The 23,238-nt window shown below is 35.7% G+C and overlaps 1 protein-coding gene across 24 annotated transcripts in view; it reads right to left on the bottom strand.

Annotated features, from left to right (window-relative positions):
• The window catches only part of CSNK1G3 (casein kinase 1 gamma 3), a 112,783-nt gene that overhangs the window by 63,881 nt on the left and 25,664 nt on the right, over positions 1–23,238 (bottom strand). For all 24 annotated transcript variants that reach the window (XR_014838674.1, XR_014838675.1, XR_014838678.1 and 21 more), the window contains 2 exons: positions 13,756–14,181; positions 4,214–4,254 (listed from right to left, as the gene is read on the bottom strand). Coding sequence is in view for 19 of the 24 variants with exons in the window: in XM_021084688.2 (XP_020940347.1) it covers positions 4,214–4,254; positions 13,756–13,933 (219 nt within the window). In the remaining 5 variants the exon portion in view is untranslated. The remainder of the gene's footprint in view (positions 1–4,213; positions 4,255–13,755; positions 14,182–23,238) is intronic.

Raw genomic sequence — 23,238 nt, 5'->3', positions numbered from 1 at the left:
CCTCAATTTCAAATGTTATAAATCTTGGTGTCAACTCTTATAATAATACTGTTAGGCATGTTTAGTGCCATGTAAACTAAACTGATGCTGTAAATATACAGAAGGTTAAGTAGCTATTAGATCAAGCATTAGGGAAGTCTGTTTGACTCTTTCACCAGGAAGAAAAGTTATACTGTGAAGAGTCATGACTAAGGGGATCTTGGCCCTTATTCTATTTCTTCTGTTCCCAGGAATTCACCTCTGACTTTATATCTGAAAGGTTCTAGGTGAAAGCAAAATTTTAGAAATGTAAGAAAGAACAATGGAGATAAGAAAATTTTGATAGTAGCAAGAATACTTTTTTAAAAAATTTAGATTGGATGTGGCTTACAATAAAACACACAGTTCCTAAGTATTAGGTCCATGAATTGCATTAACTGTATATATCCCTGCAACGACCAGCTCAATAAACATTTAGAACATTTCCATCACCATTTTCTCAAAGTACTCACTTTGGACTTCTATCACCTTTGGATTTATTTTGTTGCTGGATTTCATTCAAATGACATTATACAATGTACATTTTATGTGTATGTATCTGCCTCTTCTCACTCACCATAATGTTTTTGAGATTTGCACATACACAGAACATAAACAGAAGCAAAACAGATATAAAAAATAAATAACAAATGCATAAAAACATTTGCAGGAAACAAAACTATAATAAGATAATAACACTGGGAAACTGAACAAGATCCAACAGGAAGGTATAACATAGTAACGAATTTAGATAAAACCAACAAAACCTGAAGAAATACCAAAAAAACTGGAGTTCCCATTGTGGCTCAGTGGGTTAAGAACCCAACTAGAATCCATGAGAATGCAGGTCCGATCCCTGGCCTCGCTCAATGGGTCAAGGATCTGACACTGTTGCAAGCTGTGGTGCAGGTCACAGATGCAGCTTGGATTCCAGATTGTGGAGCTGTGGTATAGCTCCTATTAAACCCCTAGCCTGGGAACTTACATTTCCTGCGGAAGCAGCCCTAAAAAGATCAAAGAAAAGAAAAGAAAAAAGAAAAAAAAGAAACACTCAAAAAACTACAATAGACAAAATTTAAAAGTAATCTGCCAACACATTAACACAATAGGAAAGAGAATTTGGAAAGTGGTAGAAAGAAAAGCATCTACAGAATAAGAAAATCTTGTAGAACGCATCTATACAAATTTTATAAAATGCATTATGAAGGAAGAAAAATAGAATATACAAAAAAAGATTAGAGATCTGGACAACACAATGAGAGAGGCTAACACACATTTGATAAGTGACTCGGGAGGAAAGGAGAGAGAAAAGTGAACAGAGGCAATAACTGAAGAAACAAATACAAGAACTGATGAAAGATAAGCCAGAGATTCAAGAGGAATGTCAATCACAAACAGAGTAACTAAAAAGAATTTATACTAAGACACATTGTGATGAAACAACGAATGACACACAAAGGCTTCAGAAAAGGAACTGGTAAAACCCCAGTGGAGTAATTATAATCATAAGATTACTATAAGAGAAAACAATCACCTTATTAGCTCTTGAGAGGCAAGATAATAGAGTAGTTAAAAGCACAGGCACTGAAACGAAATTTCTACTGGGTTTGAAGCCTAAATTCACTAGTTACTAGCTGTGTAGACTCTGGCAAGTTACTTAATCTTTTTGTGCTTTTCAGTTCCCTCATTACAAAAGAGGGATAAAATGTTCTTTCTCCATTTATATACACATACAAATGACTTACAATAGTTCCTTCCACACAGTGCTATATTACCCTTATAATTCCTCAGTTAATTATACAGAAGTACATAATCACAGGATATGATAAAAGATGCCCACTTAGGCAATCACAAGAAAAATTAAATACCTAACTTATTTAATCACCAATATTCCCTAGGTAAAAACAGAAACCCAGATCTAAGAATGATGTCACAGACTTTGAAAAACTTATGGTTTCCAAATGAGACAGGTTGGGGAGTGGGGGGATGCACTGAGGGTTTAGGATGGAAATGCTATAAAATTTGATTGTGATGACTGTTGTACAACTGCAAATGTAATAAAATTCATTGAGTAATTAAAAATAAATAAGTTAGGTCAGTTCAACTTGATTCCAATACTTTACTAGCAGAAAAATTTTACTGTGTCACCATATAACAAGTCACCTCAGCACAGGATGAATTTTTTTCATTATTCATGAACAATAGGTTATTATATAACCATAAACAACAAGATATAAGGGTGGTGGCTGATGTCAAATTAACAAATTACCCTGAAACAAACTATCAATATGAACTACGGTAACATTAAATAAATGCGAAAACCTTTAAGAGATAACAGAGCAAGAAGTGGTCAGTGAAGTCTGCTCTCTAAACACCACTGTTATCAAATAATGTCTTTATTTTTACCAACATACAAAAATCAGATACCACTGAAGGTATATAGACATAATATATATATTTTTTTTTTAATGGTCTCATCTAAGGCATATGGAAGTTCCTGGGCCAGCGCCTGAACCCAAGCTCCAGCTGAGACCCTCACTGCAGCTGCAGCAATGCCAGATCCTTTAACCCATGGCACAGGGCCGAGGACTGAACCCGCACCTGCGCAGTGGCACAAGCTGCTGTTGACAGGTGCTTAACACCCTGCACCACAGAAGAAACTCTGGGAACCTCATAACTTTAACTTAGCATTCTATGTAGATTAGCCTACTGAAAGAAAACACATTATTTACAGTGATTTGGGCACTCCTGGCCTGTAAGAGTAAAATATCTCACTATAAATAAGAAATTAACTCTTCCTAAAATTTACACCTTTGAGAGCTTGACTGACTGCATGGATTATTTAATACTGTGAATCCCCTTCTGCTTAACAATAACAATCTTTTTAAATTTTATTTTATCTTTTTAAATCTTTAAATTTTAAATTTTATTTTTAGGGCCACACCCTCAGCATATGGAGGTTCCCAGGCTAGGTGTCGAATTGGAGCTGCAGCCACTGTCCTACGCCACAGCCACAGCAACATGAGATCCGAGCCATGTATGCAACCTACACCACAGCTCACAGCAACGCTGGATCCTTTAACCCACTGAGTAAGGCCAGGGATCACACCTGAGTCCTCATGGATGCTAGTCAGATTTGTTTCCACTGAGCCGTGATGGGAACTCCCAACAAAGATAATCTTAATGAGACCACTCAACCACATTTTCTGTCACAAAGTCAAGGACCAGACCATAAACCAGGTGAACTCATCCAGATAATGCCAGTCCCAATCCACCTGTTATCCAGTCCATCTCTCCTGGTGGCACCACAACCCTACTCTGCACTTTTATTTCCCAGTAAAAATAAACAGCATTTGTTGCAGTGAAATGCAACACATTTCTATCTCACCCAGAAGTTTTCTATCTCCCACTTGCCTCTCCCTTGAATAGTGCCCTCTTCTATATTAATGTCACATTAACAGTGGCTACACTGGCAGAAAGGAGACTGAAACTAGCAGGCAGGCTGGTAAAACCATGTCATGCTCAACCTCAGGGAAATCTCGCTGTCTGTCAAACTAAATAGAAAAGTTAAGCAAGAGAAACTTATGTCTTATAAAAATTCCCAGATCCTAACTATCCAAAAAAAGAGCTGCCCTACAGCTGTCACACCAGGCACACTTAGGACTTCAAAACCATCCCATGGCAGTTTGTGTGCCCTGCTATCCTCCACCCACATCAGGCATTTCGGTTTTCCTAAAGGTCAAGCAATATGGCCAGCTTTACCAAATATAAAACGTCGACAGAAAAAGAGATTTTTGGAAGCTACCTGAAAATACATTTTTAAAAAATGTATTTAAAAATGCTGAATACTAAGGATATTTGTCCACAGGCTTGAATCAGGAAGAAAAATCTTACATTCTAATTTTTATCTAATTAAAAATTCCAATATGTCAGCTTCTTATCGATTCTCATAATGCTGCCAAAGTAAAGAAATTAAGCTTTCATGACCTAGAAAGACACAGACATCTTATATAATAGACTATTATATACTTGAAGGGCATGGTGATGCTAGAAGTTTAATAACAAAAGATCAGTTAAGCTTATCACTTTCCCAATAAAGTCATAAGTGATATGGAAAAAAGTAATTAAAATGCACCTTAATCATTAAAGAAATAACAAGAAAATAATTAAAGAAAAATAAGAAACAAGAACTTACCAGTTTAATTGCCACATATTCATTTGTATATAAATTTTTCCCTTGAAAAAGAAAGAAAAATGTCAGATTCTACCAGAAATGAACTTTTGAAGATATATTATGTAAAATTGGAGTCTGAGAAGTGCAGGGGAAAGCATAGAACATATTTATTTATTTGTCTTTTTGCCTTTTCTACGGCCGCTCCCGTGGTACATGGAGGTTCCCAGGCTAGAGGTCTAATCGCAGCTGCAGCCACCGGCCTACACCAGAGCCACAGCAACACGGGATCCGAGCCGCGTCTGCGACCTACACCACAGCTCACAGCAACGCCGGATCCTTAACCCACTGAGCAAGGGCAGGGATCCAACCCGAAACCTCATGGTTCCTAGTCAGATTCGTTAACCAATGAGCCACAACGGGAACTCCACACATATTTAAATGAAACATATATTTTCTTTCCAACTGTTTAGCTAAAACATCAATAATGAGATATGTAAATTATGATCAACTCAATGACAAATTTAGTATTTCACTTGAATTCAGAGTAGAAAGTGATACTAACAAATACTTTAGCCCATTTACAAAAAGAGAAATATTTTTATTTTGTTGGAATAGTGTATACAAGTCAGAAAGTAATCAATAAATACATGCTACTCTAAACTTCAAAACCAGAACCCCTAAATAAAAACAGGAATACAAAATTCCTTTCTCAATCACTACCTCATTTTAAACCCTTCATTTCTATGGAATGTGATCTTAATAGGGCTCATACACAATCTTGTAAATACATCAAATATATAGGAAAAATCTGAAATATATTTAAAATAAAATTTTTTAAGTATTATTCAATAATTGGTTCTGACAAACCAGTTAACCATTTTAGTGGAAGAGGATTATTAGCAACTCACTTTGTAACCAAATTAAATTCCAAATATCTTAAGAGTTAAGTATATGCCATAAAACAAGAAAAAAATATTTATCAGGCTAGTATATAGAAGTCTTTTTGAGCGTTAAAAAAAATGGAAAAAGATAAAACGATCCAAAGATTTTATACAGATTTGATAGCATAAAATATTTTAAACTTCTGTAAATAAAAAAATCTACTATATACAAAGAACAGATAAAAGACAAATCTGAATAAATATTTAATATAATTAATATGTAAAGAATTTCAATCAATTATAGTAATCATTGGAACCAGCAAAGTGAAAATAATCTAGGAAAATTCCACAGGGTCAGCATTTGTAGTTCAAGTAAAATACTATGGAGAAAAGAGAAATTGATATATAATGTGCTTCTTTACAAATACGATAAAAAGAATTAAAAAACAGAAAATGTGATTTCTGAATTTCCAGTATTCTTTCAATAAACATGCATTATTTTTATAGTAAAAAAAAAAAACAGAATAATGATAGTTGTTGTTTTTAACTGTGATAATAATTGGCCCTGATCATACCAACTACTGAACACAAAATAAGCAAATCAACTTTCACACATGTGATTTTTCCAGCATAATACTCCTAATTTCATTTTATACAACAGCTGATGGATGGCAGTAAAATTTCTAGGCAAAATTTCAGTCTCGTATATAGTGCCATCGTGAATAGTTATTTTCACCATAAGAATCTTTGCCATAATCAGTTTGGAAGCACAACTAATTGCCCATAAACAATTTTGCCATAAAAGATAGAACAATGAAAGTAAAGAGGGACATTAAAAAGACAAAATGACACATGAAAATTGATTAACAAATTTTTTAAAGATTTTATTCTGAAAAATTAAAGCCGAAAATATGTGAATACATGATAATTCTTTTCTCAAAAACGATCATTAAGGATTCGGGATCTCATGTTGGACCTAAATTCTCTACAATATAAAAAAAAATTTGCTCTAAGTCCCTCCAGATTTCCATGGAATTAAAATAATTGAGGGATCTTCCTATTTTTTATAGATACACGTAATTGGTGGTAAATCTCTAGACTACATTTAAATGCTCCATCACATGCCCAGTCCTTAATATTTCATCAAATCATTTAAGCCAGATTCTGTGCCAAGTATGAAAATAATGTCTCCATCACATTCTCCACTATCGAACAGCAAAAATTTTCACTATTTTCAAGAAACTTACATGCATCAGGAATCACATAACCATTTCCTTTTGGGAGACAGGAGCTTGACTGTTCTTTTGGCTCCAACTTCTAACACTGCATGATAAATTTGATAAAGATGGCAGTAGAGAACATGATGCTGTATCTAAATTAGCCAAAGAATCGGTAATTAATGCTCTGGAGGACTGTTGGGTAATTCTCGCTACTTCTTATCTGCCATAGCTTGGTAAAATATGTGTCAGAAGGATTGGCAAAGTGATGTTATCATTTTCTAGTGTCATAGGCAATCTGGCTTTCCACTCTCTTATTTCACACCTCCAGTTAGTTTTCCTATCAAGTCAATATACATAGTTGTTTATCATTCACTATCTTTAGTCAACTCGTCACTATTTAGACCATTATGAGACCTAAGGTTTATATAATATAAAAATGAAAGCACTCCATCAGTGGAGAAATGAAACCAAAATGTCAACTAGTTGAAACCATGCTGTCAAACCAAACTGTCCATCAGTTATTTTACCCTTTATGGCCAAATTGCCTAACAGCCAATTATTTGTATGGTCAAATAGCAAAACTGCTTCTGGCAAAGACTGCCAGGGAGAAAATACCTAGAACCGTGCCCAACAATGTATATCAACAGTTTGTCATACAAATATTGGTAACGCTTTTCTGAATTTTGTCCTTATTTTATAAAAACTGAGTTGAGGGTGGGGAGAGGGTTAAAAAAAAAGTATTCATTATAATATTAAATAGCATAGGTCTCATAAACCCATTGTTCTTATCACATAGATGGCCCTCAACAGGAGTACCCAAAGTGGGTAGAAAGGTAATCATGGATATAAAAAAAGGCACAGAAAACATGCCATATTTTTAGCCAATTAGTTCAGCATTTAGATGTGCCTTCATAGACATTTTCAAGAATACATTTCAAGAAACCTATAAAATTGTAGGCTTCCTCTAATAAGTTTATAGTGAATAATTCATCTTTTTTTATTATCTTTTTTTTTAGGGCCGCACCCTTGGCATATGGAGGTTCCAGGCTAGACGTCGAATGGGAGCTGTAGCCACCAGTCTACACTACAGCCACAACAATGCAGAATCCGAACCACATCTGCAAACTACACCAAAGCTCACGGCAACACCGGATTCTTAACCCACTGAGTGAGGCCAGGGATCGAACCTGTGTACTCATGGATGACAGTCAGATTCGTTTCTGCTGAACCACTCTATATAATGAATAATTACATGGCAACTCCATATAGTGAATAATTTAATGCTACAATGAAAAACTTTATCTTGAGGAAATGGTGTCTAGCAAAACAACAATTGTGTTTTAAGTTCAAAGATGGAATTTAAATTCCCTCAAAACATTATCATCTTTTCATAACTATTTCATATATATTTATTCACAAGCAATAGGGAAAATATTCATAGGACAACAAGTTAGGTTAAACACAGATTCCACAGAATCAAAATAAACCAAATACTTCTGAAAGCACTGTTTTTGTTTGTATTTACATGATCAAATGTCTGTTTTTAAGTCACAGCAGAAAGCACTATATCTTTAAAAGTTTCATTTTTAAACATTAGAAATTTTACTGAACTTTGAGGGTTGTATTTACAAAGATGAACAATGACTGAAGAATACTACCGACGCATTTTTGTTACTTTACACAGGCACAGCCTCGAATAATTGGCTTTTAATCAATATTTGCTATATGTATGCACAAAGTATGTGTTTGTGAGTACAGTACAAGTGAGAGCAAAGGAGTGTGGGTATAGACGGAATCCAGTTAAGAGAAGGCCCAAGTAGACTGGTTCCAGTTAACCAATGTTTTAATCCATTTTCAAAAGACATTTCCAATAGAGCTATGTGCCGTACTGAACTTAAAAAAATGGTTTTACCAATTTTGTGGTATGTGAGTGATGGTTATTTTAAAAATAAAATGTTCTACAGAAACTACCTCATTACCCAAAATATACATGTTCTGTAATACATCTTCTGTAATAACAAAATGAGAAAGTTTTTAAATAGCTGTCCAGCTAGCCGACATTTCTAGCCTCTTTCAGCTTGATGTGGCCAGTTGATTAGGTTCTAGATGGGGATGGATGTGAAGTATGTCACTCTTCACTTCCAAGAATGAAGTTGTGCTCTTCGGGCCCTTTCTCCTCTTCTTGCTGGCTGGCTAGGAGATGGCAACAACTGGACTCATCACTTTACACACAAAGACTGAGCCATGTGTTGAGGATGCAGAGGTACCTTAACAGCCTGGGGTGCTGTCCTTACAGTCTGCGCCATGTGAAAGAAAATGAAACTGTTTTGCCTAACACCATTACATTCTAGGATTTCTTTGTTATACCATCAGTCTATTTCTTTCTTTTTTTTTGTAATTATATTTATTTATTTACTTATTTATCAACTGTACAGCATGGGGACCAAGTTACACATACATGTATACATAATTTTTCCTATTATTAGTTCTTTCAGGTAAGTTTTAAGCTTCAGTTAAGTAAAAGCAGAAAAATCAATAAACAAGAGTTCCCATCATGGCTCGGTGGTTAATGAATCCAACTAGAAACCATGAGGTTGCGGGTTCGATCCCTGGCCTTGCTCAGTGGATTAAGGATCCGGCGTTGCCGCGAGCTGTGGTGTAGGTTGCTCAGATCCGGGGTTGCTGTGGCTGTGGCGTAGGCCGGCGGCTACAGCTTCAATTCGACCCCTAGCCTGGGAATCTCCATACGCCATGGGAGTGGATCAAGAAATGGCAAAAAAAAGACCAAAAAGAAAAATCAATAAACAGAAAAATGATGAATCCACTCAAATCTGTGTATTTACTTGATATATACTGTAAGGCCTGCAGAATTTTCAACAAAACAATTCCTAAATATAAATAATAAATTGGGAATTCAGAGCTATACAGGAAAAAAAGAGAAGAAACAAAAATAAATTATAAAAACTCCTGTGGTCTACTTAATTATGTAAAAATTTACAATATCTCATCTCAGATATGGTAGTTCAGAAAGTAATATATAATACCCTTGTTCTGCGTTCTTTTACGTTATGGTCAATTAGATGTAGCCACAAGAGGGGACACAGAAGCAGCTCAGGAAAACAAAGTTTATTATACTCCCAGGCCCAAGAGAGGGGGTCACAGAAGGAGCATCTTATTTTGGTCAAGTGGTAAGAGACAGGAGCAAGAGAAAAGCTTAGGCAAAGGCCTTTACTGGTGTTTCTGCAGGAAAGGCAAGGTAGGTCAGAGTAAACAGCTTAGGACTGGCTAATTCAAATAATTCTGTTACCCTTTGACAGGCAGTCTCTAGTTGTCTGGTACCTGGCCATGGAATGATTTAAAGAAGAGGAAGATTACCTCCTGGAGTGTATGGGCCAGAGAGCAGAGGAACTGGTTAGCTTGTAGATTAAAGGCATGCTACCATGCACACTATTGCATTTGGAGTAGATAAGCAATGAGATCCTGCTGTATAGCAAAGGGAACTATATTGAGTCATATGTGATGGAATGTGATGGAGAAAATGTGAGAAGAAGAATGTGCATATATACACATATGTATAACTGGGTCACTTAGCTGTACAGCAGAAATTGACAGAACAATGTAAATCAACTATAACAGAAAAAATAAAAACCTAAAAAAAAAAAAAAAAGGGCATGCTCCCACCTGAGTCCTTTGCTATCCCTAAGAACTGACTAGCCCTTAGAGGAGCAGTCTCTTCCCAGCTAGAAAGGTTTTGAGGGTTTTTCCTTGTTTTTGATTTTATGATTAAAGCAATGTTATATTACCTGGGTTGCAAAGCAGAAAGGGATGCCATACACTTTGGAATATATCTGCAGTTAGAGGTCTACCTCAGGTATTAATTCTTTTTTTTAATTGAAATATAGTTGACCAGAAATGTTTAAGATGTTAAAGCATCATAATATACAGGAAAATAAAAAATATATACAATATAACTCCATATTTTAGCAAGCTGTTTTATTTCACTCAGTGCCTGTTACAAACATTTCTAGGGGTTTTGGTTGATTGTCTAAGCTAGAAATACATCTGCTAACATGTAGAATGCAAGCCTGACCATCAATACAAAGATAAAACCAAAAATATATCAGTTCATCATTTAACAATTAAAAACACAAAAATGATAGTAAATACATTTTAAAGTAATTATTTTAAATGTTTCCATTTTCTTAAATCTCAAGGTCAAGTTTTCTATGTCCAACTTTCTTTTTTTAATAACTATCTGTAAGAATAGTTTCAACAAGAGGGTAATAGATCTCTCCTTGGAGCATTTGGAAATGGCAGTGGGGACTGGGGAAAGGGCATCTAGGGTGACATGTGGAGATGTAACTCCTGCTTAGCGCACAAGATGTCTGAAGTTCTAAACACCACGCAGTGTATAGGACAGTCCAATACAAAAGAAAAAAAAAAAACCTGTCCAGCCCAAGATGTCAGTAGTATCTTTGTTGAAAATCACTAATCTATAACATGTATACCTTATATTCTTTCTTACCCAATGCAAATCACAAAAATTTCAGTACCAGAAATCAAATGTTCGAGATGTGTCTATCAACATGCTTCAAAAAAAAAAAGCACTTTATGGAGTTCCCATAGAGGCGCAAGAGAAACAAATCTGAGTAGCATCCACGAGGACACAGGTTCGAGCCCTGGCCTTGCTCAGCGGGTCAAGGATCCGGCGTTGCCATGAGCTGTGGTGTAGGTCGCAGACACGGCTCAGATCTGGAACTGCTGTGCTGTGGCACAGGCCGGTGGCTACAGCTCCAATTAGACCCCTAGCCTAGGAACCTCCATATGCCGTGGAAGTGGCCCTAGAAAAGACAAAGGAAAAAAAAAAAAAAAAAAAAAGGCACTTTAAGAATCCGAACCAAATTTTAACAATAGCATGTTTATCCAGGTGTAGAAAAAGTGACAATTACAACAACTTTTTTTGTACAGAGAAATCACTTGGGACCTTTAAAAAAAGGTCCCTTTATTTAGTAGTCTAACAGAAAAGGAAAATAAGATTAAATTAGTTGAGCAAGTGTATATGTTACACATATATTATAAATATACATAAAACAGATGATACAGATAATACATTTAAATAAATGTATTAAAATACAACATGCACCCACAAATTTGATATAGACAGACAGATAAATAGATAAAAAATATGGATGATAGATGGGACTAATAAGTCATTTTATACCTATTCCTGCTTACTCACAGACTGCAAAAAAAGCAAGGGGAATACTTTGCTGTTTTTTCAGGACATAGTTTCAGTATATCTGAGTACATACAGCTTCTGTATTACCCTGGTTAAAATGTTCCACTAGATTGCTCTGTGTGTATACATGCACCTATACACACTTACATATATACATGCATGCACATAGATGTGTATGTATGTAGTTAACTTGAAATAAATTATATGAAACAAATTTTGAATATAAAAGACCAAAGCAGTAACATACATAAAGAGACAAAGTACAAATTTACATATGATAATTATAGCTACAGATATATATATACAATATGCTACAATTTTAATTAAGAACAAATATCTTGATACCATCTTTTAAAGGAACAGAACAATCACTGTTCTCCTAAAACTTGCAGGTATAATGCTGGTCCCTTTACACCATTATCTAAATTTAATCTTCACAATAATTTAGGAAATGGAAATAACCCCATTTTCAAGTTGAGTGATTTGAAGCATCACATGGTTAAATGCCTTATGTGTACCAAAATGGCAGAGACAATATTTACATTTTTCTAGTGTATCATCGGTGCCTAATCATGTCTCTGCCTCATACATAATAGGCATGCAATAATTTTTTTTTTTGTTTTTTTGCTTTTTAAGGCCACACCGGCAGGATACAGACGTTTCCAGGCTAGGGCTCAAATCAAGCTACAGCTGCCAGCCTATACCACAGCCATAGCTACACAGATCCAAGCCACATCTGCAACCTACACCACAGCTCACAGCAAAGCCAGATCCTTAAACCACTGAGCAAGGCCAGGGATCAAACCCGCATCTTCATGGATACTAGTTGGGTTAGTTTCTGCTGAGCCACAATAGGAACTCCTGACACGCATGAAGTTTTGGATGAATGGACAGATGTAGCTCAAGGTTAGGCAAATAAATAATTGTTTTTTTTTTGACACCCAAATCAGAAACAGAGTAAGAATTTCAAAGTATCTAATATAATATCCTTCAAAAATAAAATGTAAAACACTCAACCTTTCAAAGAGTCCCTACTACAATGCTCAAGTCTGTCAGACACATCATATTATAGCTATTTTCTATGTACAAAGTATGTCACTGCCTTTTATAAACAGCTTGCTTCATTCAAAAATTTAATGTATATTAACTACATAAAATAGTAATAAAACGAAGGAGTAACTACAAATTAGAATGTTTTGCAAGATGAAAAGGAGTAGTTGAGTAGATGAACATTCAATTGCACACATTTCTAACATCAGCTTTGAATCTAATGAAAATTGTAAAGCCAAGTTTTTTCTATTTATTTCCAAAGTTTACACTCTTGGTGGTAATATTGACCAGAGAGCCCTCGAGACACCTCAATACTGACTTCCACAGAACTGTGATGCCTTCCATCTTGTTTCGCTTTAATGACAATGGCTACGTCTTTATTGTACTAGGAGTTAAAAATGTAGATTTGGATTTTGAGTCCATCATTAAACTGCTGTTTGACATTTAGTAAATAACCTTCCCTCAATGAGTTTCAAATGACTTAAATGTAGAGTTTGGAGGTTGAATCAGACTGTTTCCAAAACCTGCCTGATCACAAGAATAAACTGAGTTACTCTGTTGTGTCCCTTGTTAAGAATATAGATTCCCAAACCACCCTGGATTTACTTGGGGGAAGAGAATAGATTATGAAAATGTAAATTTCACTGTTTTTTTTTAAATGCATTTTCAGTACATTACCTTGACTTTAAGCCAAACACATCCTCCTAAAGTGACCAATTACTAAATGTTTTCAAATCAGAAAAGGCAGCCTAAATATCATTCCTAAATAATTCCCTGCAGGAGTTCCCTGGTGGCCTAGCAGTTAAGGATCCAGCATTGTCACTGCTGTGGTGCAGGATCCATCCCTGGCCCTAGAACTTCTGCATGCCCCAGGTACGGCCAAAAAAAGAAAGCAATGCAAAGGTTTCCCTAGTATTTATTTCAGCCTCCTGGGGCTTTTTAATCTACTTTTTTCTCATATTCTGGATGGTTAATCTCAAGTAAACAGACATTGCTATACTACGGATTCACTTACAAATGAAATACATGTATACAAGAAATTGCTTACATCTATATCCTTTAAAATTACCACAGCAATTAAACAACTAAACAAATAACTGAGTATTTTCATTAGAAAATATTTTTACATTTAAAAAAGTGCTCCCCACATAATGGAAAAAATAAAAGTCTTACCTAATCGTAGTTCTCCAAAATTCCCACATCCAATTTTTTTTCCAACTCTAAAGTTAGGTCCAACCATTAAAACTCCAGAGGATGAAGAACCAGTTCCTCGAGTGTTGTGTCCCGACCGACCACTAGGTCGTGCCATTCTATCATCTGATTTGTCCTTGTCTTTCTTTTTATTATCCATATCAAGTTTGCGGTACTCCACTTTGAATTCTTTAATCAAGACAAACACACTGAAAGAGGGTACTGTGAGAACAGGTACATCACTAGGTAACTGTACCAGGTGGGTAATGTTAACATTCAAATTGCAGTAGGTAGTCAACTAACTGGAGCGTGTTCATCCCATTCGTAATAATTTTCTCAGTTGTCTGTTCAGCAAAACATGTCTTCAAAATTGTCTTTTCAGTGATGCGAGCTGATACCGATAGAGAGCTAGAATATTAAGAAAAGAAAATTAGTCAACTTAGACTATTAAAAAACATGTTTGGGAAATTAATAACAGAACAAAAGATTAGGCGATTAAACTATTACTATTTGCTGATGCCCACTGAAATCAAACCTCAGTAGATGCATAATCATATTGATTGTTTCATAAGCCAATATACATTCATGACTTAGAATCATTTCAATTAAAAAAAAAATACTTGGACTTTTCCTATAGCTCAGTGGGTTAAGGATCCAGCATTGTCACTACAGCGGCTTGGATTGCTGCTATGGTACAGGTTCAATCCCCAGCCCATGAACTTCCACATGCTGTGAGTGCAGGAAAAAAAAAAAAAAAAAAAACTTAAAAGAATTCCAATATGTCAACATTTAAATTTAAAGATTTTCAATTTAAAAGCAAAAAAAAAAGAGACATTTTGCAAATCAGCAAAAGATCTTAATAAAAATATTTTCTACATGTTCATACATTTAATAATCTTCAGTATTTTCAAATATACATTCTCATTTGATATTCATTTATTCAAAAATGTATTACCCATTAAGTATATATTACCCATAAATATATATGGGAATGAAGCAATCATAACAAGAGTTGAAATAAATAGTATTTTTGATTAATTTTCAGCAACCCACCAAATATACAATTATTCTTAACATCCAGTCTATTTATAAAGTTTCTTACTGTATTTGCCATGCTCAATTTTGAAGATGAAACCATAAGCATCTGTTTGATATACACAAAACTGAACAAGTTTTACATATACTGTTTGCCCTCTTTCCAGCCATAATAGAGTACTGATACTGAACTTGCCCTCTTGCTGTAAATAACTATAAAACTGGAAAAAATGTATGAAGCATTTGTTTTCAGGCATTGGATAATAGGCAATGCGAAGTGATCTTTGAGAAAAGAGAACCACATAAGATGAATCTCACCTTCACCCAAGATCTGCAGCTATGGACAATTTTCTGACCACACCACAAGGAAGTAGAGGCTCAGTCAGTACACAGTGATCATAGATCAGAGTTTGGGGCTATTGAAGCTAGTGGAATTTGCAGGACAGTACTGAAGGTGAGTCACGTGTACACTGTTAGGGGTAGGAGGTGATAGGGCAGAAGCTAGGCTAGGAGACAAAGGCTACTATGGGGTTAAATGAAGAATGGAGATACCAAAGGCTGTACAATGGTAGAAGACCTTAAAGTTCCCATCTAGTCATGGTGGAAGAATCTCATTAAAATTCCAGGAATTCAGCCAAGACATCAGAAAGACCAAGACTTAAGAGTAAGGACCGGGAGTTCCCGTCATGGCGCAGTGGTTAATGAATCCGACTAGGAACCATGTGGTTGCGGGTTCGGTCCCTGCCCTTGCTCAGTGGTGAGCTGTGGTGTAGGTTACAGACGCAGCTCGGATACTGTGTTGCTGTGGCTCTGGTGTAGGCTGGCAGCTATAGCTCCGATTAGACCCCTAGCGTGGAAACCTCCTATGCCACGGGAGTGGCCCAAGAAATGGCAAAAAGACAAAAAAAAAAAAAAAAAAAAGAGTAAGGACCATATCCCAGAGTAAGGACTACTCTAGACTGGCCCATCTAAAGCCTAAAACCAAGCTTAGAATACCTCCAACAAAAGGAATTGCATTCCAGAATGAAACTCAACATACTTACAAGGACAAAAAAAAAAAAGGACTTTCAACAATGTTGAATCCATAACGTCCAGCATAGAGTTGAAAATAACATGCAAAAAATGTGACCTGAGCAAGGAAACAAAGTCTTCAAAGAAAACAGACTCCAAGATGACCTTGATATTGAAATCAGGAGATAAGACTTCAAAACCACTAAATAGGTGTTTAAGTCCTATTATATTAAAGAAAGAGAATCGGGCAGAAAAAAATATTTGAAGAAATAATGGTTGAAAAGTTCCCAAATTCACTGAAAAACATTAACCTACAAGATGAGGAAACTCAGCAATCCCATAAGTGATAGATACGAAGAAAATTACACCTAGGTACATCACAGCCAAAGTGCAAAAAAAAAAAAAAAAACCCACAAAAATAAAGGGAAATCTTGAAAGGAGAGAAAAACTACTTCTTTCCAGAAACAATGGAGGTCCAAAAGAAAATGGGAGAATATGTTCAAAGTCATGGTAGGAGGAAGAAAACTCAGCCCAGAACCTGACATCCAGTAAAATTGTTCTTTAAAACTGAAAGTGAAAGAAAGCCATTTTCAGATGAAGGAAAGCTACGATTAGTCAAGAGCACATCTGCACAACAAGAAATCATTTTTAAATAGTCCACTAGGTTTACTTAAATCACATGACACAAGAGAAATTTCAAGAAGGAAGAACATGAGAAATTGGAAATGCATGAGGATTCATTTCCTTATTGCTCTCTAAACTACAAATAATTTTTTAGTATCATTTAAAACATCTGTGGAGGTAAAAAGATATGACAACACAAATGGGAGGGGCAGGTAGTAAATTAATTATACCCTTTCAAAATTCATATATTTGATAGAATAATGTGGTTTAATATTCATTTTAAGTAGCCAATGACAAGTTAAAATGTATATTCTAATACCTAGACCAAACCACAAAAAATTAATTGCAAAAGAAATAGCTAAAAAGTTAATACAAGAAATAAAGTAGAATATGATTAAAACAAAAGAAAGAACAAGTCATATGAGACAAAAAGGAAAACAGCAAGAAAGTACACTTAAAAACACACGTAAAGAAAATGGACCATATTCTCCACATAAAAGGCCAAATTTGTCAGACTATATTTTAAAAAAACCAAGATTCAACTATATGCTGTCTCTAAGAAACAACTTTAAATTCAGAGACACAGATAAACTGAAAGTTCAAGAACAGAAAGCAAACAGCAAGTACTACAAGCTTGAAAGGCTATAATATTATCATACAAAGTAAACATCAAAACAAGGGAATATTACCAAAAAATACAGAGGTATATTTCATAACGACAAAAATATCAATTCAATAGAAAGACATAAAAGCCATAAAAAAGTCAAAAATGAGCAAAATGAGGCAAAAACTTAAAAAACTAAAGGGAAAAATTTCAATAATTGATAAAGTGGAAAACATCAATTTGTAAACTGATATAGAAGATCTAAATACCTAAAAACCATCAACTACCCTGACTAATAGACATTTATAAAATACTATATCCCAAAACTGCAGAATTATATTTGTTTTCAATGTTCATCAAGCAAGATCACATCAAGCAAGAAACACATGGGAGTTTCCACCAGAGCTCAGCAGTTTAAGAAGCCAAAATAATGCCCATGAGGATGCAGGTTTGACCCCTGGCCTTGTTTAAAGGGCTAAGGATCCAGTGTTGTGGCACGATGCAGTGTAGGTCACAGACGTAGCTCAGATCCTAAGCTGCCCTCACATAGGCTGTGGCATAGGACAGAAGCTGTAGCTGCAATTTGACCACTAGCCCGGGAACTTCTGTATGCCGTACCTCCCATTAAAAAGAGAGAGAGAGAAAGAAAGCTCATATGCTGTGTCATTATTTAAATCTCAAATAACTGAAACATTAGAGAGTATATATATACTCTTTGATCGAAATAGAACTAAACAAGGAATCAATAATTATAGGATATCTAGAAAATTCCAAAATAGCTGACAAATTAAACAGACTTTTAAACAATTCATGAGTTGAAAAACAAATCAGATGGGAAACTAAGAACAATTTTCACAAAATAATAAGGAAATATAGCACATTATATTTTGTAGTTGCAGCTAAAGCAATGCTTAGAAGAAAATTCTAAGAAAATTCTTTAAGTGCCTATATTAGAAAATAACTTTTTATACAATGATCTAGATTTTCTCCTTAAAATGTTAGAAAAGAACAAATCAGACACAAGTTGAGGAAGTAATTTAATAGAGCTATTGTTAATACTTCATAGGCTTATATGAAAACATGAGTGAAAACAGCAGATAAATGGGAAAATATCAAAGAAACAAACAAGACAAATAAAAAAACCCAGAGATCCTAGAATAAAAAGGATCTTATCTGAAATGAAAAACTTCATTGGATACACCTATAGTAGACTGGATAAAGCAGAAAGTGTCAATGAACCTGAAAGGAGATCCAAAGAAATTATCCAAAGAGCAAAATCAATACAGAAAAGGATAAACAACAGAGAAAATAAACTCAAAAGCTGACTCCATGAAAACGGTCAATAACATTGGTAATGCTTAGCAAAATGATCAAGAATAAAAAAAGAAAATATACAAATAACCAATAACAAGAATGAAAGAAGGGATATCACTAAAGATCTTATAAATATTATAAGAATAAAGGACTACTATGAGCAATTTTATGACAATTTAATAACTTAGATGAAAATGAAAAATTCTTTAAAAACCCAACACATGGATATAAGATCCAACAGAAAATATCAATGGTTCTGAATTTAAATTGAATTTCTTTAAAAAAAAAAAAATCTCCCCACAAAGATACTGTCATTGGTGAATCAAATATTTAAGGAAAAAAAATAAAAATACTGTTACAAAAATTCTTTCAGAAACATAGGAATAAGGAATACTTGTCAATTTAATTTACTCTGTGCGATGAATAGAACTCTGACACGAAAGCCTGACTAAAACACATGAAGCAAAGAAGATGTGGCATTTATACATAACAGAATACTATGCAGCCACAAAAAAGAACAAAATAATGCCATTTGCAGCAACATGGATGGGACCAGGGTCTCTCGAACTGAGTGAAATAAGTCAGAAAGAGAAAGACAAATACCATATGATATCACTTATATCTAGAATGTACTATACAGCACAAATGAACCTTTCCACAGAAAAGAAAATCATGGACTTGGAGAATAGACTTGTGGTTGCCTGGGGGAAGGGGAGGGAGTGGGATGGACTGGGAACTTGGGGTTAATGGATGCAAACTATTGCTTTTGGAATGAATTAGCAATGAGATCCTGCTGTCTAGCACTGAGAACTATGTCTAATCACTTATGACGGAGGATGATAATAGGAGAAAAAAGATGTACACATGTCACTATGTTGTACAGTTGAAAAAAAAATTTGTATTGGGGAAATAACAATAAAAATAAATAAGTATACATAAGTATCTCATATTTCTGCAGGTAATTAAAGCTTCTGGATTCATGTATTTTTTCCCATTCCCAAATCTTGTTTGAAGCAATGGCAGATAATTTGTATTTTTCCTTGCAGCAAAATTCTTTTTAAAGTAATGGCTCAAGTTCTAATAAATATCTTGCAAATAAAAAAAAGAAAATTAGAACAGCATTCTTCATAAGAACAGATATAAAAATCTTCACAAATATGTAAAATGTTTAATAACTAAGAATCAAACAGGGTTTATTTAATACTAGAAATGCAGGGTTTAATATTGGGAATGAATTCATCAAATAGAAAAAAAGAAAAAAGAAAATACCTCGACAGGAAAACTCATTTGACAAAATTCAAACCATCAATGATTAAAACCTCTCAGTAATCCAGAGAGAGAATAAAACCTCTTGAACCTAATAAAAGGTATTTACACACACATACACACACACACAAAAAAAAAAAAAAAAAAAAAACAAAAAAAACAAAAAAAACCCTACAGCTAGTATATACTTAATGGCAAAACACAATTCTTCACCAAGACTAGGAAAACACACACAAATGTCTGCTCTCACACCTTCTATTCAACTCCATACAGAAGAACCAACCTGTAGAATAAGGCAAGAAAAAATTCAAAAGGCATGAAAATTGAGAGGAAAAGGCTAATCTGTTGTTATTCAGAGACATCATGATTGTGTGTGCAGAAAATCTTTTTTTTTTTTTTTTTTTGGTCTTTTTGCCATTTCTTGGGCCGCTCCCACAGCATATGGAGATTCCCAGGCTAGGGGTCAAATCAGAGCTACAGCTGCCGGCCTACACCAGAGCCACAGCAACGCAGAATCCGAGCCGCATCTGCAACCTTCACCACAGGTCACAGCAACGCCGGATCATTAACCCACTGAGCAAGGCCAGGGATCGAACCCGCAACCTCATGGTTCCTAGTCAGATTCATTAACCACTCCACCACGACAGGAACTCCAGAAAGTCTTATAGGATAACTTCATCAAGAAGACACATATATCATTCCCAACTTCAGTTCCCCTCACAAGAAGACCAACTAGCAATTATCCACAGACAAGACACCACTGAGAAAAAAAAAATCCCAGAACAGAGTGGGGTTGGGGTGGTGGATACCCTTGCAGTGGATAAGCAAGAGCCTCAGCTTCTTGATGGCTCTCAGAAGGAGGCCACCCTCAAGGCCTACAGGGTGTCTACAGTTCCTAGAAGTTTGCCTAGAGTTCCTTGCCATGTGGACTTCTCTGACATGACCACTTACCTCTCCATGCTCCCAAGAAGAAGAATCGCTAGCGCCAATTTTTTAAGAATAAGTCTTAAATAAGGCAAGATAACCTTCTCTCATATCTAACTCCCAATATTTGTACCCTGCTCCAATAACACCAATTCTTCCAGGCCTTTGAATCCCTGCTGTCTGCTTCTAAACTTCTTTGATGCTGTCTGCCTGACTATGTGGTAGAAAGAGCACTGGATTAGAAAATAGAAGTCAGAGAGTCCCAACTAGTTGTGAAGCCTTAGGCAAGGTTTAATCTGCCTAAGCTTATTTTAAGAATTATAAAATAGGATTTCCTATTGTGGCTCAGCAGTTAACGAATCTGACTAGCATCCATGAGGACGCAGGTTCGATCCCTGGTCTTGCTTAGTAGGTTAAGGATCCGGCATTGCCATGAGCTGTGGTGTAGGCCAACAGCTACAGTTCCGATTCGACCCCTAGCTTGGGAACTTCCATATGCCATCGGTGGAAGCAAAAAAAAAAAAAAAAAGAATCATAAAATAGGAGGATTAGACTAGGAGATTTCTAAGGATATTTTTATATTATGCACAGTATTATAAAATGCCTATTGTATTTGATGTAAAGACTTTTATTACATGTAACTTGGTGATCTCCTTACCTAACACACTGTCAAGCACCTATAACAGTCAAGAGATATTACAGATTAATAAATGAGTTCTATCTCTAAACATCCCTAGGTTTTAGCTGTATGATTCCTACCTAGAGCTCTCCTCATTACATATCACCACGCCCCCTGACATCAGTCTCTTCACTCACTTGAAGCACATCACTAAACCTCACCAGCCAGTGTGCTACAAGCATTCCCAAAAACTTCCTGTATGAGACAGCATCCCTTTGCCTCAATTACCCTTCTAATATGGTCTGTCTTCGTGCCGTCTGTACTGCTTCATCCTAACACCAAAGAAAAAGCAGTAATGAAAACTGTAGATACTCTTTTTGCAGCAGCAAACACCAGTTTGTCAAGAATCACAAATCCAAGTGCCCAAAGAGGCAAGGCAGGTAACCTCAATACAGTACATCAAACAGAGTGTGAGACAATAAGGAGTACTAGGGGCTGGGCAAACTGGAAAGCAAATACCTCTAAAGAGGCAGCTACCATTCGGCTATAAACAACCATGCCATTCAGGAATACCAGATGTTTCAAATTTTTTAAGAAAGTCCAGAAACACGGCGTTTACGTAAAATTTCCCTAGTTGCCAAATTGTTGAGCACTCACTATGCTAAGTATTTTAAATAAATGAACTCATCAATTTGCACAAGTGTAAGATACTATTTCAATCCCTATTTTTACCAATAAGGAAACAAAATTTTAGAGAAATTACATAACTTGATGAGCATCACAAAGTTAGTAAGGGTTATAGAGAGAATATGATTACCAAGAGTCAGATTCCTGAGCTCATATTCTTATCCACTTTATCTCTGGTGTTCTTCTTGCTAATTCTCTGATCTCCCAAAGTCAGAACTGCGCCTTTCTATCTGGATAAGCAGGGACAGTCTGTTCCTTCTGGCCAGCCTACATGTCTCTACAATACTTCAATGCTGCCAGATCCTAATTTGTGCTACCGAGGCGGGTAGGAGGGGGTACACACCAGTCAGCAGGTCCGGTGCATGTATACAAGGCTCTGAGACATTCATGATGCAAAGACAAAACACATACACAATAGCAAAGGAACACTAACCCACAAAACTACAATGTATTTTTTTAATATCATACACTTTTCCATGGTGATATTAGATTTTTTTTAAGAGTTAGCAACAGTAATTGCATATGTCCATGTCAGTAAAGAAGCTTAAAGGGAGACAAGAAATATTAATAAACTTTTGGAAAATGGAAAGAAAAGAAGTACATATTAACAGATGAGGCAATGAAGGAAGCTAACGCCCAAAACTAAGTGCTGGAGAAGACCACAGAAAAAGCAAAGGAAGGAGCGGATCTGCCAGACAAGGCTCCCTAAGGAAGTTAGGGGAAAAGGTAAGAGGAGTGAAAAAGGGAAGGGAGGCAAGGACAAGATAGAGGAGATGGAGAACTGCTACTAACTACAGTTACTATCTCCTACGTACTAGAACAAAACAAAACAAAAATAAATCTCTAAAGAAACCAAATGAAGTTCCAAAGAAGGGAGGAAGAGGGAGTATCTGCTGGCATCACAGCTTAAAAAAAAAAAAAATCTGTCCCCGTCTTTCATTTTAAAGAACTCCTTAGCTAAAGACTAATTCCCTGAGTGCACAGCCCATGTGGAATGTGATGGTCAGTAAGCCTCATCTGTATACACAGGGTTCCAGGAGACTGATAAACGAAAGCAAAGCAAAAAGAACAGCAAAAAAAAAACCTAAACCTCTTTCACAAATAGGAAGTGACAATCAAGAATTACTACATTCTAAAAGAAAAGTAACAAGAAAGAAAAACATCCCTAAAAAAGCAAATTTTTAAAAACGGGGGTGGGGGGAGATCCCATTGTGACACAATGTAATCAGCAGCATCTCCGGAGCACTGAGATGCAGGTTCAATCCCCAGCCCAGGGTTAGGGATCCCACGTTGCCACTGCTATGGCATAGGTGGCAAGTGCAATGCGGCTTGGATCTGATCCCTGGCCTGGGAATTCCATATGCCACAGGGTGACCAAAAA

The sequence above is a fragment of the Sus scrofa genome, chromosome 2 (genome assembly GCF_054392235.1).
Source record: "Sus scrofa isolate SSC_HxYL_T2T_F1_AM1 chromosome 2, Sscrofa_HxYL_maternal_Yorkshire_Landrace_v2.0, whole genome shotgun sequence".
Classification (NCBI taxonomy): Eukaryota; Metazoa; Chordata; class Mammalia; order Artiodactyla; family Suidae; genus Sus; species Sus scrofa.
This window is presented reverse-complemented; position numbering and strand designations above follow the sequence as displayed.